At 56.1% G+C, this 16,914-nt stretch overlaps 1 protein-coding gene across 1 annotated transcript; it reads left to right on the top strand.

Moving 5' to 3' along the window:
* The first annotated feature begins 9,884 nt into the window (after positions 1-9,884).
* On the top strand, positions 9,885-11,930 carry FOXD3 (forkhead box D3). Its single transcript, XM_065672538.1, has one exon. It carries the CDS (start codon positions 10,088-10,090, stop codon positions 11,294-11,296), a length of 1,209 nt encoding a protein of 402 aa, XP_065528610.1. The 5' UTR covers positions 9,885-10,087; the 3' UTR covers positions 11,297-11,930.
* Positions 11,931-16,914: the final 4,984 nt, after the last annotated feature.

The raw sequence follows: 16,914 nt of genomic DNA, 5'->3' as shown, positions 1-16,914 counted from the left end.
CTGTTCATGAGTTTTGCCACTGAAGTGCTCCTCTCCCATCTGGAAATGTGGTTTTGGTTTCGATACCCAGCACTTACTTATTTAATTTATCCTCTTGGAATTTTTTCAGCCTCTCCGTTTTCAGATCCATCGCTTCTTCGGAATCAGGACGCTCCTCTTCCTGCCTTTTCCTCCTCCATAGCTTCATGATTTCAGGGAAATAATGTAGTAGAAAGGTAAAGGAGAGTTTTCCATCCAGGTAATTCTGCCAGCAAACTGCACAAAGTTGATTGCAAAGGGAAGTGCCATTCACCTCGTCAAGAGCTGCATCATTCTTCATTCACCTCTTTCTCCTAAGGAGTAAGACCCCCAGAGAGAGCATGAGGTGTCTTGGGCAGATAGAAAGCAGAACATCACCCTTGTTTCAAAGGATTATCTACTCTCATACAAACAGGCATAAATCTTTTTGCCATTGACAGGGTGGATCCTTATCTAACAATAACATTTGACTTGAACATAATGGTTACATTGCATAACATGTTTTTCTTTCAAAGAGAAACTGCGATTTGAAAGGAAAATTTGGATCTAAGGATGATCCAGCAAAGCCAACAACAAGGCTCCTACTGTCCCTACCCAGCACAGAAAGAAGCCCTCAAATACAAGCAGTCCTAAGTAAAAACAAGTATGTCAGTGCTATATGATATGAATGTCTTTATCTGCCAGACTTATATGAGATCATATCTAAATACATTACTCCAAAACATATAGGTATATTACATTTCACACACATAAGAAACATGTAAAACATGCAGGACATGTCAGCCGAAGCTATGCCAGACATATGTCCTGCCCAAAACAACAGCCCAAAAAATCCTTCCCAACTCAAGGTACAAATCGTTACTGCGCAGGAGGAGCCACATGAGTAAAGTAGTGCAAAATCTGCCATTGCTTTCTAAGTAAATGTCCTTTTTGCCCACATAAAGGACGCAGGTCTACGGGCTATAGGTAGCACTTAATAGAAGCCAGACCAGCAGGATACTGTGACAAAGCCTCAGCTGTGCTCCTCCTCTGATCATCACTGCTCCATGAGCAGCACATGTTAACACAGACCAGCCCTGCAGGACACCTCGAAGTTACTCAGGAGCTGCTTTTGCTGCGGCTTCAGTACAGGAATGACCATTGCTTCAGGTCCAGGTTCACTAAGAAATGAAAACAAAGCGGTCAAATCTATCAGGAGAAAGCAAGGATGGAAGATATTTCATATATGTGAAGATGAAAATTTACTTTACAAATTTTAACTAGACTTACCTGGAAAATGAAACTCTAGTTCAGCTTTGGAGTAGCACTAACTTGGAGCATATATTTAAGTCCCATTAATTTACATGGTTTAAATGCTACACTGAGTAATTCTGGAAACACAGGCTATGGGACTGGCAGAACATTCAGGAAGCTCATCCCTTTAGCGGGAAGAAGACTGTGTCAGATCTAACAAAGCCGGACCAGTGACTGCTAGCTGTAGGAGTAGATGGAAGTCAGTTATACTCCAGAAACAAACCAAACCCAAACCTCCAAACCCAGAGCCACGAAGGACTACATAAGAGCATATTGGAAGTGAATCCATTCATTGCTGCAGAGCTCCAGGAGCCCAGCGCTCTCAGGGTGAAATGAAGCATGTCCTTGTGCCCTGAGCAGCCACCTCTTTTGGATCTCAGGGAGGAAAGCCACTTATTCGGAGCAGGGCAAAGCAGGGCAGAGGAGAAGAAGGACATTCAGAGCCTGAAGAAAGGTGAGTGTGCAACCCCATGAGGACAGACCTGAGTGTTGTGCACTAACTGGGATTGCTCCCTGTGAACCCCAGGACCTAAGCCCTTGCTACACTGGGGAACAGTAATGCTTCCTATCATTAAATGAGTTGCGCAACTTTAATTCATTCATTTCTGTTCTGTGTATTGAGATAAAGCTTGAAAGCTTTACGTCAGCACAAATGTCTTCTTATTATGAATGCATGTTAACTCCGCATTGGTGCCGAGAGGTGTAACGAGCAGTAAGGAAGCAAAATTAATAGATGCCTGTGTAGCCCAACCACAAGAAGTGTCTCATAGGCAGTGGAATATTTTCCCAAGGGAAGCAGAGAGAAAAACATACGAACTGGAAAGTTTTAAAGAAGCCGAAGGAGCCCTCTTACACCTGTGCTGTGCGAGCCCTCAAAGTGAATGATCTCCAAGCATCACACTGAGCCGTTTTCACCAGGAAAACTTACCAGCAGAGCTACAAGAGCTGAGTAAAGAGGAGCCACGATGGTTCTGTGTTTCCAGCAGAGCCAAAAGCCACCTGAGTGGCTCCTGCCCATGGCCGAGGGCTGCTGCAGGGATCACTCCCTGCGTCAGCCACCCAACCAGGGGGGCAACAACCCTCGCACACCTCCATGACCCCCTCCAAGCCTTGTGAAACCTCCCAACCGGCACTGGGTGGCCACGGCTGCAATAAACCCCGGGATGGGATAGGGTCTGTTATCCCAAGCACTCCTCCCTGTGCGCAGACCACGTTCACCCATCACAGAGCTGCCACCACGGCTCCCCACGTTTTATCTATTTAGATGAGTTTACGAAGCAATGAAGAGGTTTTGGCAAATGCTGAGGTGCAGATTTCCTCCCTTATGATAGATCATTGCTGGCTGGGTTTTCCCCCTCTCCTTCTGGACAGATAAATGCTTCACGGTCCCACAGACATATTTTCTCTGTGCCCAGTTGCTTAGAATCCATCTAAACATACCAGTTGAACTCCCCTATCATGTAATATTTTAACAAGAGCCCCTAAATAAGCTTTACTTACAGGCTGTAAATGCTGCTTGAAGCTCAATACACTATTCTGTCGTCTCCTTAGCTGGAATTCCTCTTGGAATCCTATCTCACCTGGGCAAAAGCAGGAAATAAGACCAAAAAATAACTCTGATGTGGTTTAAGGAATAAATACCGATTCTGGACATCCTCCCTTCCAATTGGGAATACCACCCTTTAAGGACTTCTATCAAAATGAAAACCCTCCTTGGTTTTCTCCATCCTGCCCTATACATGGGCTGAGTTGCCAATGTGTGCTATCATCATTGCCTGAGTGCTGGAAATGCTCATCCAGGCTCTGCGCTGCCTTTGATCCCCCAAAGAAGCTTCTGAAATCAGCAGGGTTTTACAACATGCCCTGGAAGGCATTAAAATACCTTAATAAAACGTTTAATAAAGATGCCTCTAATAAGGTGAAAGATTTAAATTGAATTCACAGAAGCACCCTGATGGCCAGACCCACAAAGAAGCTTTATGGGGTACAGCAGGAAGCAGCTTTGGTGGAAATGGTCCACGTTACCCCCCCCAAAATAGAACAAATATTACTATTTTTGCCCAAAAATGATACTGGGGGAACAAAAGCCAACTTTTCACCTTCTGAAGCCGCCAAATCCGTTTACAACAAGTTTATGGAGGTCACCCACTTTTCATATGAAACTCGGGATAACTCAGTTCTGGATTTAGAGGGTGGAGGAGGACATGTGGCAGGTCAGGACGGCCCTTTGGTGACTGCCCTTACCCTGCCCCAGAGCCAGGACATGGAGTAGTTTAGAAATGCCTGTTTTCTTCACAGAAAGAAAAAGCAGAGTCCCCTAAAATGCATTAGAGCAGTCTCCAGATAAGGAGCTACCTGGTTCAGCAGGTGAAGAGGTGCTCGGGGAGGTTTTGATAGAGAGATTATGGACCTGATTACATTAATACCTAGCATGGGTTTTAACCTGCATTTTGGGTAAAATTCACCGTTCTGCAGAAGGCCCATAAAAGGCCTGTGCTCTGCTTACGCTCCACCAAGGCACCATTTGGATGGTGCATGTGGAGCTGCGGTGATGCATAGGCCCTGCGCCGGCCGCCGGCATCAGGAGCTTCAGCCCTTATGTATCAATGAGACTCAATGTGTTGGGGAAAAATATTAGCAGGGTGATTTTATTAACAGCAGCAATCATTCACTGCTTGTCTTTCGATGCTTAATAAAGGGAATCGAGGGTGGTATACATGAGCCAGAGGAACGGCTTACAAAACTATCCTGGAAAAACACAAACAACTGAAGCTCTGGGAAGCATGAGAGCACATGGAGCTGGCTGCTGCCGACGTCCTGCGTTGGTTAATACAGATAAACCTTGAATCAGCTTGTGGTGGTCCTTGGGCATCCTCATGATGGGCAAAGTCTCAAAGGAGTGTCACTGAGTTCAGTACAAGTTGGCTTCATCCTGGGAAGGGGACGGGGCCAGCCCGTGGAGGGCTCCTGGAGATGCTGCTTTTGGCAAAGGGATTTCCTCACAGATCTGGAAATCCTCTTAGCTTCTTCTCAGCCATTTGCATCTCACTGGGAAGGGGAATAACTGAGGCAAAAGCCTGCTGTGCCTCCCTCACACCTTATACGTACCTGCCAAGTCAGTATAAAACCTCACACGGGCAGTGGGTGAATGGAGCTCCCACCGCTGCCTCTCTGCAGACCCTCCTTCCGAGTCGTGTCCCTGCTTTCTGGGATTCATCCGCACTTTTTGAGGCACGTTCCCATGTTTGTCACCAAATTGGCATCACTTGCACCACCCCTTTGGGCCGCGTGTGTCTGTTGAGAAAGGCAATCGGTCATGTTGATTTCCTCCCTTTCCTTAGGCAGATAAAGGCATCTTCACATAAAATCAGAATCCCACATTGGTTTGGGTTGGAAGGGACCTTAAATCTCGTCCAGTTCCAACCACCCCTCCAGCCTGGCCTTGAACGCTTTATCCCCATCAAACCTCTCACCTTCTTCCACACAGGGGGAAATCCCTGGGTTTTGAAGGAGCACCGGTAGCCCAAGCGCACGTCTTCCCTGACCAGCCATTCCCTGGAGCAAAGCCAGAGGACGGCAGCTTGTGCTATTGGACAGGGCTTTGGGAAACCCGGTGTATGGAAGGGGTCCCTGCCCGTGGCAGGGGATTGGAACTGGGGGAGCTTTAAGGTCCTTTCAGCCCAAACCAGGCTCGGATTCTGATTGCCCCCAGCATGGAGCCAATTTGTTGGCTGCTACAAATCTCCCTCTGCCCCATACCAGCAGATGGTCCAGGGTGACCCCTTCCACCCATCCTCTTCCCTTGACAGTGTCGAATAAAGCAAATTTAAAGGAGTTTTTGAGACTCGCCTCTGCTCGTTCCTGTGTATTTATCACCCCCCACAGCACAGGAGGCTCCTCCAGGGGCAGGGATTTGGCAGGGTGTCCAGAGGACAAGTTTTAGCCATTTTCTTGGAGGTGGACGGGATATGATTCCTTCCAGGAACCAGCTTTGCTGGATGCTGGGGCTGTGCGGGACTGGCAGGCACAAGCTGGGGGCACCTATTCCAATCGCTTGGAGCTGGGATTTGCAAAACGGAAACCCGAAGACCAAACGAATTTTGGTGGAAGAACTGACAACTGTTTTGTTGGGGCGTGGGGGGGCTCCCCAAAATCACACCCGAACTGACCTCGCAGCCGTCTCGCACAAAAGGCAGCAGAGCTCCCTTGCTCACGCAGCCCAATTTGCTCAATAATAATTCTGTGGTTTAAATCCTTTGATTCATTTCGCTCTCTCCCTGTTTTCTAAAGCACCCGAATCTCGAAGCTCTGCTGGGCTCCACTCTTCTGACCATTCCGGGTTTGTTTTCTCAGCCCCAAGAGGAAATGCTATGGGGACACCTGAGCGCTGCTGCCGTCTTTTGCCAGCTCCCCTGGACGTTTTCCTGCCCGTATCCCGCACAGGGATACCCCCCTGTGAGCCGAGGGGAGCTGGGTCCCCCCCATCCCGATCCGTGGAGCAGAAAGGGAGGGTAGTGGGATGTCTCCCCCAAAGGGAAGGTTTGGGTTGGTTTGGGGTTGTCTCCCCTGCAGCAGCCCCGGGGTGGGGAAGAAAGGAACGGGGGGGGTCGCGAAGTTGCCTTCCGCGGCCGCGCACCCTGCACAGGGGGACAGTCCCGCGGCCGCGCAGCGCCGGCCGCCCCCAGCTTGGGTTTCCCTAAAGGCGAACTGGGGCTAAATAATGAATCGATCTAAAATTAACCGGAGGAATGGAAATGCTCTAAAAATAAGCCAGCAGCTGCCGTGGTCGCAGCCCCCCGCTCCCGTGGGGAAGGGGGAGCGGGGCCGCCCGGAGGAGGGGGCTCGGCACGGCGCGGCCGGGGCCGGACGGGCTGCGCGGAGAGGCCGGTCCGCGGGAGCGCTGCTGCGAGGACGGCCGTGATTTCCTCTTCTGGCCGCGGGCGCGGTGGCAGCTCCGCAGCTCGGCGCGGACGGAGCCCCCCAAAACTTCTCCGCCGCAATGTATTTCTTCTTATCGTTATAACTGTAAATGTCTGGTTTCTGTTGCCATTTCGCAGGGCAGCACCGAAGGCGCTCCGGGAACCGGCGGGTCACCTCCCCGGCATCCCCGACCCCCCGGGGGCTGCGGAGCGTGTGCGGGAGCCACCGCCGCGCTCCTGCGGGGCAGCGCCGGGCAAAGAGCCGGCCCCGGCCCGCTGCGAGCCCCGCCGCACCCCCCGCTTTGCACACACTCACTCACACTCCTCTTCCCTCCTGTCTGATCCCGGCAGCGATCCCGTATCCTCCCGGCTTGTCTCTTTTATTCTTTTGTACTCGGGCGCGTTGTCCTGGCCAGCAGCGTCGGACGGGGGCTTTTGTAAAACGGGACAGATAAAAATGAGCGACATCACATTGTTTGACAGAAGGATCCGAAATGATAAAACGCCTTCTCCGGAGGGGGTGAAAATGGTGAATTCCTAAAAAACAAGAGCGTCGCTTCTCTCCTCCGCCTCCCTGCGCTGCTCGCAGTAGCCTAAAGGGATCTGCCGCCTGCACCAGCCCGAATCACGTCCAGCCACTTCTTTGCAACGGGAAGTCCTCTTTTAAAAGCCTTCATTTATTTACCTTATATAAATAAAGAAAAAAGGGATGGGGGGGGACGCAGCGGTTTCGGTCGGGACCCCCCCGTCCTCCTCCCGGCGAATGAAAAGCACAATTTTCGAGAGAAAGGCTGGTTTTGATTAAATCTGACATGCTGCTGATAACCCCATGCTAATGTGAAATAATTAACATAATAGCCATAATTAAAAGCACGCTAACAATGCCATAAATTTATCACACAATTTTACTAGCTTTCTGCCCCTAACTGCTCTCTCATCGTTAATTAAACGTGTTGCCTTTTACAGAATGGGTGTTTAGACGTTTCCAATACAAATAAATCCGAAACCGTTTTGGAAACATGAGCGATTTCGTTTTGTACTGAGGTCTGCCGGGTTTAGAGGCGATTTACTACGGTGAAAAAAGAAATAGATATAGAGGGGGGGGAAAGGTAAAAAGGAGAACAGGAAAAAAGGGAACAGAAAAAAGAAAGGAAACACTTGCACATAGAGGCCTAAACCCGATATATGTATAAAGGAGAAATAGACATATCCATCTGGAAAGCTGCGTGTTTAGGGAAGAACCGGCCAGGGGGGTCCAGGCCCCGGCCCCCGCCGTGTGCGCAGCCCCGGTCCCGGCCGGGGGATGCTTCTGTGGCGTCCCCCTTCCTTTGGCTGTGTTATTTTAGGGGGGAATGTGTTATTTGATGGGGTTTTTTCCCCCCGCAGCCCCTCTCCTGCCGTCCCCTCCGCGTTGATAACGAACCACAATGCTGGTTTAATCCAGGTCAGGTCAACGATTTATATAACTCATTAGTGAAAGTAATAGGCTTAAGGAGATGAAAGGGGACACCTTGGGTTTCTCCTTCCTTTAAAACGATTACAGAAGCAGAAATCGCCCCAGCCCCCGAGCCTCAGCCTCCGGGTTTATTTTTAACTCGCTCCGCAGCCGGGTTCTTGCTTTGCCATATTAGAATCAAATTGAGTTGTAATTAATTTCTCCCTCTCTCTCATAACTTGCGCCCGTCCTCCCTTCCCCGCCGCTTGCCGCGTCTCTATTTGACTCCGTATCGATCCGGACGATACAGTTTGTTTTTGCTCCCGTTGCTAAATCCATCTATCCATATGGGCGCCCACTTTCTCTTTCTGGAGGCGTTATTAGCGAAGCTCTTGTAATTAGTGCAGTGCTCCGCAGAGCGCAGCTCCCGCTCAGCCCTTGAACTTCCGCGGGTGCGGGATATCGCGGGATAAGTTCCCTGAATTTTAGGGAAGCTTTTCCCGTTCCTCCCTGGTGGCCTCCCAAATATTACCCAGCCGGGTGGGCTCCTAAATACTTCCTTAAACTTGGCCGGTTGCAGGCCCGCGGAGGGGCGCGGAGGAGCGCGGAGCCGTGATTGAACATGGGCTTAGTACAATCGAACCCTAATCGAGGGGAAACGTTTCTTTTCACGCTAAGCACCGTCATTAATGGTATGAATCAATTAATTCGACTTTTATTGTGTCGAGCAAAAGCGCAACAAATGAATGGGGGGGGGTGAGGAGTTGGTCTTTCATTTTTCCCTTCCTTTTCCTTGGGAGAGGCTTTGCCGTGTAACGACTGGGGCTGAGGGAGTGGGAGTGTGAGCGGGCGGTACGCGGGTGCGGAGGGCAGGGCCACGGGCCGCAGAGATCCGCAGGGCAACGCGTAAAAACGGGTCGGAGAGGCCCCGTCGAGGCCGGGTATTAGCTCGGGGGCACCGGTATTTGGAGGCTGCCATGGATCCGGGGGGAGGAAAGGGGTGGATTTGCCTTTCCTATCGCAGAGCGGGGCGAAACCGTTCGCTCGCGGGGCACTTCCCCGATGTGCTTGTATTACCCGAAACCCGACGACACGGGCGAGCAGTGCAAAGCAGGAGCTGAACGGCGAAGCTGGGAGTCGGGAGGGTTCCCCTCCCGGGGCAGGGGAGGGCGGCCGGGCCCGGCCCCTGCGGCCCCGGTGGGCCCCGGTCCCCGGTTCGGGTCTTACCTGGGGCCGCGGCAATTCGGTGCTCACATTCCCACACACTCCCTCATTTCCTACTTTTTCATATGCTAAGGCCCGCAGTGCTTAAGTCGTTAACACCTCTGGAGGAAAGGGAAAAAAGAAAGAAAAAACAACCAAAAAAAGGGGGAACAAAATAAAGGAACCGGCTCGAAGCTTCTTTATTTAGAGTTTCCCTTTGTTATTTTACGTCTTTTTTCTTTCTCCTCTCAACTAACCGAAGAGATCGATCAACAGCAGCTCCCAGCTGCTGCTGTCGGGATAAACCAAAACAGATCGAGAAAAACACCGAAACCTCATTCCGGAGCCCACATTTTGGGGGGGGTTAAACCCGAACTCAGCTCCGCGCCCGCGGAGCGTGCGCTCAAGGGGCTCGGGCCGCGCAGAGGGGGGGGTTCGGGGTGCGCTGGACGGGGCGGGCGGAGGGGAGCGGAGTCTCCGCGCTCTTTGTTGACAGCCCCCGAAGCAACCCGAGTTTGTGCATGACTTCACGGCGGGGCGCCTGACGTCACGCGGTCACGTGGCGCCGCCTCCGAGTATATCTTTAACGGGAAAGTAAATCTATCAGCAGAGCGGACCCCGCCGCGCTTCTCAAGTGGCGAGCGCGGCCCCGCGACGCCCCGGCCTCCTGCCCCCTCCGCCCCGCCCGGCGCCGGCAGCTCCGCTCCGTCCCCTCCCTCCGCCAAAGGGGGGGCGGATAGGGGAAAAAAACCGCAGCCCGTGGCAAAAGGGGGGCAAACCGAGAGCAACCGAGGGCAAACCCCGCCGGGCCGAGCGCGCCGGGGCCGCGGCCCGCGGAGCGGAGCGGTGGAGCGGCGGGGGCCCGCGGAGCCGCGGCGGCGGCCCCATGCGCTGCGCCCGCGGGCGCCCATCGCGGCGGGCGGGAGCCAGCGTCGCCGCCTGACGCCCGATGCCCGGCGGCGGGAGCGGGGCGCGCAGCCGGAGGTGACCGCGCAGCCCCGCGCCGCGGGACGCGGCGGACGGGAGAGGAGCGGGCGCGGCCGCCCCATGCCCCGCGGGGCCGGCGCGGCGGCGGGCAGCGGGGCCGCTCGGGTGTAGCCGCAGGGGCCGGTCGGAGCAGCGGCGGGAGGGGGGCGCGGGGGCTGCCCGCCCCGCCGCCCGGTGCGGGAGGGAGGCCCCGCGGCCGCCGCCGCCGCCGCGCCCCGTCCGCCGAGCGGGGATGACCCTGTCGGGAGGCGGCAGCGCCAGCGACATGTCCGGCCCCGCCGTCCCGGCGGCCGAGGATGTGGATATCGACGTGGTGGGAGAAGGCGACGACGGGCCGGGCAAGGACAGCGACGGCGAGCCCGGCAGCCCCGCCGCCCTGCCGCGCCTGCCGCTGGACGAGGCGGCGGAGCTGGCGCTGCCCGCGGAGGTGGGCGCGGGCGCGGAGAGCGGCAGCAGCGGCAGCGTTAGCCCGGCCGGGGCGGCCCCCGGCGGCGCGGCCGAGGGCGGCAAGGGGGGCGGCGAGGAGGGGGCGAGCGGCGGCGGGGCGGCGGCGGGGCAGAGCAAGCCCAAGAGCAGCCTGGTGAAGCCGCCGTACTCGTACATCGCCCTCATCACCATGGCCATCCTGCAGAGCCCGCAGAAGAAGCTGACGCTCAGCGGCATCTGCGAATTCATCAGCAACCGCTTCCCTTACTACCGGGAGAAGTTCCCCGCCTGGCAGAACAGCATCCGCCACAACCTCTCCCTCAACGACTGCTTCGTCAAGATCCCTCGGGAGCCCGGCAACCCGGGCAAGGGCAACTACTGGACGCTGGACCCGCAGTCCGAGGACATGTTCGATAACGGCAGCTTCCTCCGCCGCAGGAAGCGCTTCAAACGGCACCAGCAGGAGCACCTGCGGGACCAGACGGCGCTCATGATGCAGGGCTTCGGCGCCTACGGCCTCGCCGGCCCCTACGGCCGCCCCTACGGGCTGCACCCCGGCGCCTACACGCACCCCGCGGCCGCCGCCGCCGCGCTGCAGTACCCCTACATCCCCCCCGTGGGGCCCATGCTGCCGCCGGCCGTGCCGCTGCTGCCGTCGGGCGAGCTCAGCCGCAAAGCCTTCAACTCCCAGCTCAGCCCCAGCCTCCAGCTCCAGCTCAACAGCTTGGGCGCCGCCGGCTCCATCGTCAAATCCGAGCCCAGCAGCCGCCCGTCCTTCAGCATCGAGAACATCATCGGCGTCCCGGCCGCCAGCTCGGCCGCCAGCGCCCAGACTTTCCTACGGCCGCCCGTCACCGTGCAGTCGGCCCTGATGGCCCACCAACCGCTGGCGCTGGCCAGGACCACCGCTGCCATCGCCCCTATCCTCAGCGTGCCTACCAACATCATCGCGGGGCAGTTCCTGCAGCCCGCGGCCCCCGCCGCCGCCGTGCAGACAAAGTGGCCGGCGCAGTAGCCCCGGCCGGTAGCCCCGGGGAGGGAGATCCGGTGGCCCCGGGCACGGACAGCCGGTAGCCCTGAGGAAGGAGAACCGGTAGCCTCGGGGACGGACATCCCGCAGCCGCGGGGAGGGAGATACCGGTAGCCCCAGGCAGCTCCCGCCGCCACCGGCCGCCCCTTCGGGGCTCCGCGGCCGCTCGGGCTCAGCGGGCACCGTCCCTCCGTGTCCCCCCCCCCCCCCGTTTGCCGGCCCCCGCCGCTTGTACATATTTGTATCAAAAATCACTGACGTTGCTTTCGGGGTTTTTATTTTTCTAAAGAGGCGGATGAGGGTCGCCATTAGGAGCTGCGAACTTTCACTTTTTTTGAAGGTTCCGGCGCTCCGAGCGGTTTTATCCGAAATAAAACGAAAAAAACGAGGGAGAAAAAAAAAAAAAAGAAAAAATGTATAAAATTAATAATAATAAACGGGGGAAATTTTAAATATTGAACGAGCAAGAAAAAAATCGGAGCGAAAAAAAGGAAGGCAGGAGGAAATCGCTGTCGCTCTATTATAAAGCCTGTTTATATATGGATGGATATATGTATTCTAAATGTTATCCCTTCGTGTTGTACACAACTTTGTAAATAAATTTTTAAACTGCTCTGCCCGCCTTGGTGTGAGCGCGTATCTTTCCGCAGGCACCCGCGGGACCAGCTCCGCACCCGCGGAGGCTGGAAACGCGCATCGGCGGAGCGCCGGGCTCTCCCCTTCCCTCCGAGCTTTAGCGATGCGGTCGGGCTTCCCACCTCCGGCCGGGCCGGATGCTCCATCCGCGGCCGCGCAGCGGTATCGACACCGGCCCCATTCTTCCCGCATTAAAACTTCCGCGGTGGATCCGCGGCCCCCTGCGCCGTGCCGGGATTTTTCCGTAGGTATGTTCATTTTTCTCAGCCTGCCTTTGGCTCCGCATCCCGGTGCTGCGGGATCTGCCCCTTTCAGCTGGAATAGGTACTCTCGCCGTTGGCTTTTGGGGCTGATTATAAGGGAAATGATGGAAAATAAAAGCCGTTGGGGCGATCTAAGCAACGTTTAGGATTTATTCTGCAGGGGGGGAGGCGAGGGAATGAAATTCGAGCCGTGTCCGAGCGCGGATCTTTCGTTTAAATCGGGAAAATAAGCGGGGTTAAGGAAGCGGCTCCGCGATCCCGCGGGTGGGAACGGCCTTTCCCAGCGAATTCCTCCTAACCGAGTTGTAAACCCGCTGCGAACATTCAGAACGAGGTGTATTTGTGTGTGTTTCTCTTCATTCGCTGGGGTAAAATAAAGATAGCGCCAGGACTGAAACGAAAATGAAACAGATCGGTAGGATTCCGAACGCGCGTTGGGGGGTTTAATCTCGGGCACCGTTTCCCTCGGACGGTGTTTGGCACTTTGTTCTCTGCCTCGTAAAACGTTGGGGTTTTAAAACCTTGCTGGGTTTGGGGTTTTTTTCCATAGATATTCATTTTTCCGCCCAAATAATTCGCTGTCTTTGTTAGGAAAACCGGCTGCGGCGGGATGCGGCGGGATGAGGAGCCGGCCGAGGCGCTGATTTCACGCCGGGAGCCGCGGATTGAACCCCATAGTAAATAACAGCGCCCCGGTAAGCGGTAAATATTATTTCATCCTAAGGAAATATTTAGTCCTCGGCAGACAGAGACTAAAATAAAACGAGCAGCCCGGCGAGGGGGGAGCTTGAACTTTCATAAGGCCACGGTGATGGGCTGGAAGGGAAGGGGGGGGCCTCACCTGACGGTTCAAGGGGGGGTGTCTCCCCGAATTGGGTTTTACTGGGGGCGGCTCCATGGGTAACAAGTAGTTTCCCAGTTGTGCCTCATCGGGTTTGCACAAACAGCAAATGGTCGGGGGGGGTCGGGCAGCCGCCGCGGTTATTTCTATATTTAGGGCCGGATACCCCTGGGAAAAGGGGAAGGAGCCGCCGCGGAGTTCGCGTTTCGGCTCGGGAAGCCGCTGGCCCGGGGCTTCCAGAGGACACCGGGTGACCGGGCTCATTCCACCCCAGCCTTTGTTACTTATAAAATTACTCGCTCATGTTTCCCCGCATAGCAGCAATACCTCGGGCTCGGCATCTGCGCCGCGCAGGCAACTTTCCCCCCCGCTCCGCGCCGCGGCCCCGGGAAGCGCCTCTCCCCTCCCAACCCCCCGTTACCTCCGTTCTCTCCTCCTCACCCCCTGTTTTCCAACGACCCCCGTTTCCAGTAGGACCCTGCGGCGCGGGGGAAGCCTTTCGCAGGGAAGGGGCGGCGGCGGCGGCCCCCGGGGCCGGGCAGCACCAGGAGGGACCCAGCGGCCGTGGACCCCCTCCCGGCGGCCTCCTCCCGCGGGACCCGCTGCCATCCCCGCAGGAGCGGCGGGGCCGGGCGCGGCAGCGGGGGCCCTGCGGGCAGGTGAGGGCTCCCGGTAGCGGCAGCCGCCGCGGGGGCTGCAGTGGCGCAGCGGGGCCTGCAGGGGGCGCGGCGGCTCCCGCAGGGACCGGGACCCCTCATCCCTGGGGCCGGGGGCTCAGCCGGTGCCCGGGGTGGGCACGGCGGGACGGGGGAGAGAGAAACCGGTTGCCGAAGCGGGGAGGGCTCGTAACCGGCTCTCGCGGCGTGCGGCGGCACAGCGGAGCGGGCCGGGCCGGGGAAACCGGAGACGCCGTCTCCCGGCGAAGTTTCCGCAGCCGTTTTCTTGCTCTTTCTTCTTCCGCAAACCTGTGCCCGACGCATATGGCAAAACCCGACCCGGTCGGTGACTGATGCCCGTTGGTGTAAGAGGTGTCATGTCGGTCCCTGGGGTGCATTGGAAGTAACCGGATCCTAAACACCGGGAAAACGTTCCCCATCCCTGGCAGTGCTCAAGGCCAGGTTGGACACAGGGGCTTGGAGCAAGGTGCTCCAGTGGAACGTGTCCCTGCCTGTGGCAGGGGTTGGAGCTGGATGAGCTTTAAGGTCCCTTCCAACCCAAACCATTATGGGACCCTATGATTGTATGGAACTGACCGTCTGCAGCCAGACACCCCCTGACTCTCCTTTATTTATGGAGACAGGATCTGGCTCTAATCTAAACCCCACTTTTTCGTTTGAAAAAGGAACGAATCGGGCTCAGCAGGGCCGTGTCCTCGACTGCTGCGGCTCTCTCGGGGTACCGTCTCGTTTGCGCGGCGGCGTAAGATGCGCTCCCCCCGCCCCGTTTATAATCAATCCCCCTTTAGGCAGAGCTCAGGGCGGAAAGTTACGGGCTAAGGGGTGTTGGAAGATCGCGGGGAGCATTGGAAAAGGCAGGAAAACGTCTGTTGTAGTTATTAACATCGATGTATTCACTGCACATGGAGGCTGCTTCTCAGGACGGAGCCCCACAGTTCGGCTGTGTCCTCCCTTCAGCCCCCGAGCCCCGCAGGCAGCCCCTGGGCAGCGGCCGTGTCGAGCCCCAGAGCCCCGGTGCTGCGGGAGGGCAGAGCTGAGGCCGGCGGCACCGGCGGGAGCGTCCCCAGGGGAGACGGCGCTCAGGGAGCTCTCCTCGGGCTGTCCCACGGAGAGGCGAGGGAGGAATCCGGCACCGGAGGCACTGCCCACGGGCGGCGGCCCAGGGCTCCCCGCTGCCTTGCGTCCCTGCCGGGGGACCCGGGGGGAGATTGCCCGGAGACCGCCCCGCAAACCCCCCGCGCTGCCCGAGCCGGTCCCCGCCGCCGGCCCCATGTTCAAGGCCGGGAACACACGGCGGGGGAGCGGGGGGGGGGGAGAATGTCCGGTTGGGAATCGCCGTTTTCATCCTCCGTGAGGGTCTCCCACTACCGGGAAAAGGCCACCAGAGACCCTGCTTTACTTGGGGGGCGGGTTTTCCTCTGGCGGTTCCCGGGGGACCGGGAATTCGATGGGGATTTCGCTCTTGGGGCGGTTTGGCAGACCCTCCCGTGTGCGCTCCGGGGTCCGACTGCGGGAGGTCGGAGCGGTTGGGGGGGGGGGGGGGGGGCGGAAAAGCCGCCTCGCCATTTCGGGGGTGTAAGGAGCTTTTGCAGGCGCGGAAGTTACGCAGCACAACCCCGCGGAGCCGCTGCTGCCGACAGGACTCGTCCCGAGCGTTCAGCGCATCCCTTTTGATACGCGCCCGCTTAAATCTGTGCCGTGCAATTGGCCGCACCCCGAAGAGCGGATTTCTCCAATGGCAACACCTCTGTTCCAGGGAGTTTTATTGAATTACCTTTTACTAACCCTAAACCAGGAAGCCTTATGCACCGAGCGGCTCCAGAGCGGAGGAATTCCATCCGCAGGAAGCGTTGTAGTCAGTGAGTGTTCAATGTAGCAGGTAGAGATGAACTTAGCACGTCTTCCCGACTGAGCTGGGAACAGGCTCTTCAGCCATAAAATGCACTTAACAGTCTGTTTAATAGTGGCGAGGTCCTTGAGAATGCAATATCCATGCTAATCCTGCCTTTTCCTAAATCAGAAATGGAAAACAGGGCAGTAAGGGAGAACCTTCCCCTTCCATTTTAAACGTGACATTTAATCTATTGATATAACTAAGTAAACTTTATGAAGGCAGGATTTGGTAAGCAAGGTGAGGAACCAGGTGCTTTGCTGCTTTAGTAAGCTGGCGAAATGAAAAAAAGAAGTGTTCTTCAGTTCCCGGCTTAGGAAAATCCCAGTTTTCTGGAGCTTTAGCTAAATGGGAAGAGCCGAGGGCGTCAGAGAACGACAGGGATTTAAGAAAAGAACCCCGGAACTCGAGTCTTACTTCATTAAGTGCTAATATTTCAGGGAAAATAATAATAGTAGTAATAAATAATAATAGCGAACAATATTGATAGCAAGTATTAGTAGTAAATAATAACGAAACCACCAACAACGGTAATAATAATAGTAACAACAACAACAAATCCAGGCTCCCTGCGGGTAAAGGCAGAGGTTTCAAACGCGTTTCCCCCCGTTCTCGCCAGGGAGAGCCTCGGGAACCCGGGAAAAGCTCAAATCGTGAATGTGCAATTAAAAACGTCTCCAGAGTTTGCTATCCCGCCTGCTCCGCTCCGAAACTAAATCCTAAAGGAGCCGGATTGGAACTCGCGATGGCCGCAGGCTCCCCGAGCGCTCCCTCCTGCCCCCCTTGGGGCTGCTTCTTTATTCCGACCGCATTTCACTCCAAATTTCTGGAATACCCGGGAGCTGTTTCCCTCGCCACCGCTCGGCTTTCCATCGGGAGAGGCAGCGGGAGCCTCCCGAGGACGCCAAGGGTTAAGGAAAGCCGTTTAGCTGCTCGTTCCCGGTTTCTCTTTACCACCGAGCGCTAAACCCGAGCCCCGCCGCGTCAATGTGTCCTTAACGCCTTTTCCAGTCATTGATCTGGTCAAAGTCACCTCGGGAACATTGGTGACAGGGACTCGATTCCAGGCGATGGGACCGAGGCGGGTGTTTAGAAAGCGCTCAATAAAAAAGCTTTCCCGGGAAGTGAATGATTTCCCCCTCCAACAAGGAGCTAATCCTAGTAACGCACTGGAACGGGCAGCCCCCGTCCCGCTCCCACACCGGCCCCGGGACCGAACTATCGATAACCTGCCAGGCAAAGCCTAAGGATTCCTGGTTTATTTTCCAGTAGGAGCCCACAGGCAACGCTCATAG

The sequence above is a fragment of the Lathamus discolor genome, chromosome 3 (genome assembly GCF_037157495.1).
Source record: "Lathamus discolor isolate bLatDis1 chromosome 3, bLatDis1.hap1, whole genome shotgun sequence".
NCBI classification, from domain to species: Eukaryota; Metazoa; Chordata; class Aves; order Psittaciformes; family Psittacidae; genus Lathamus; species Lathamus discolor.
Note: the sequence above shows the minus strand (reverse complement) of the source record. Positions and strands in the feature narration are given on the sequence as shown.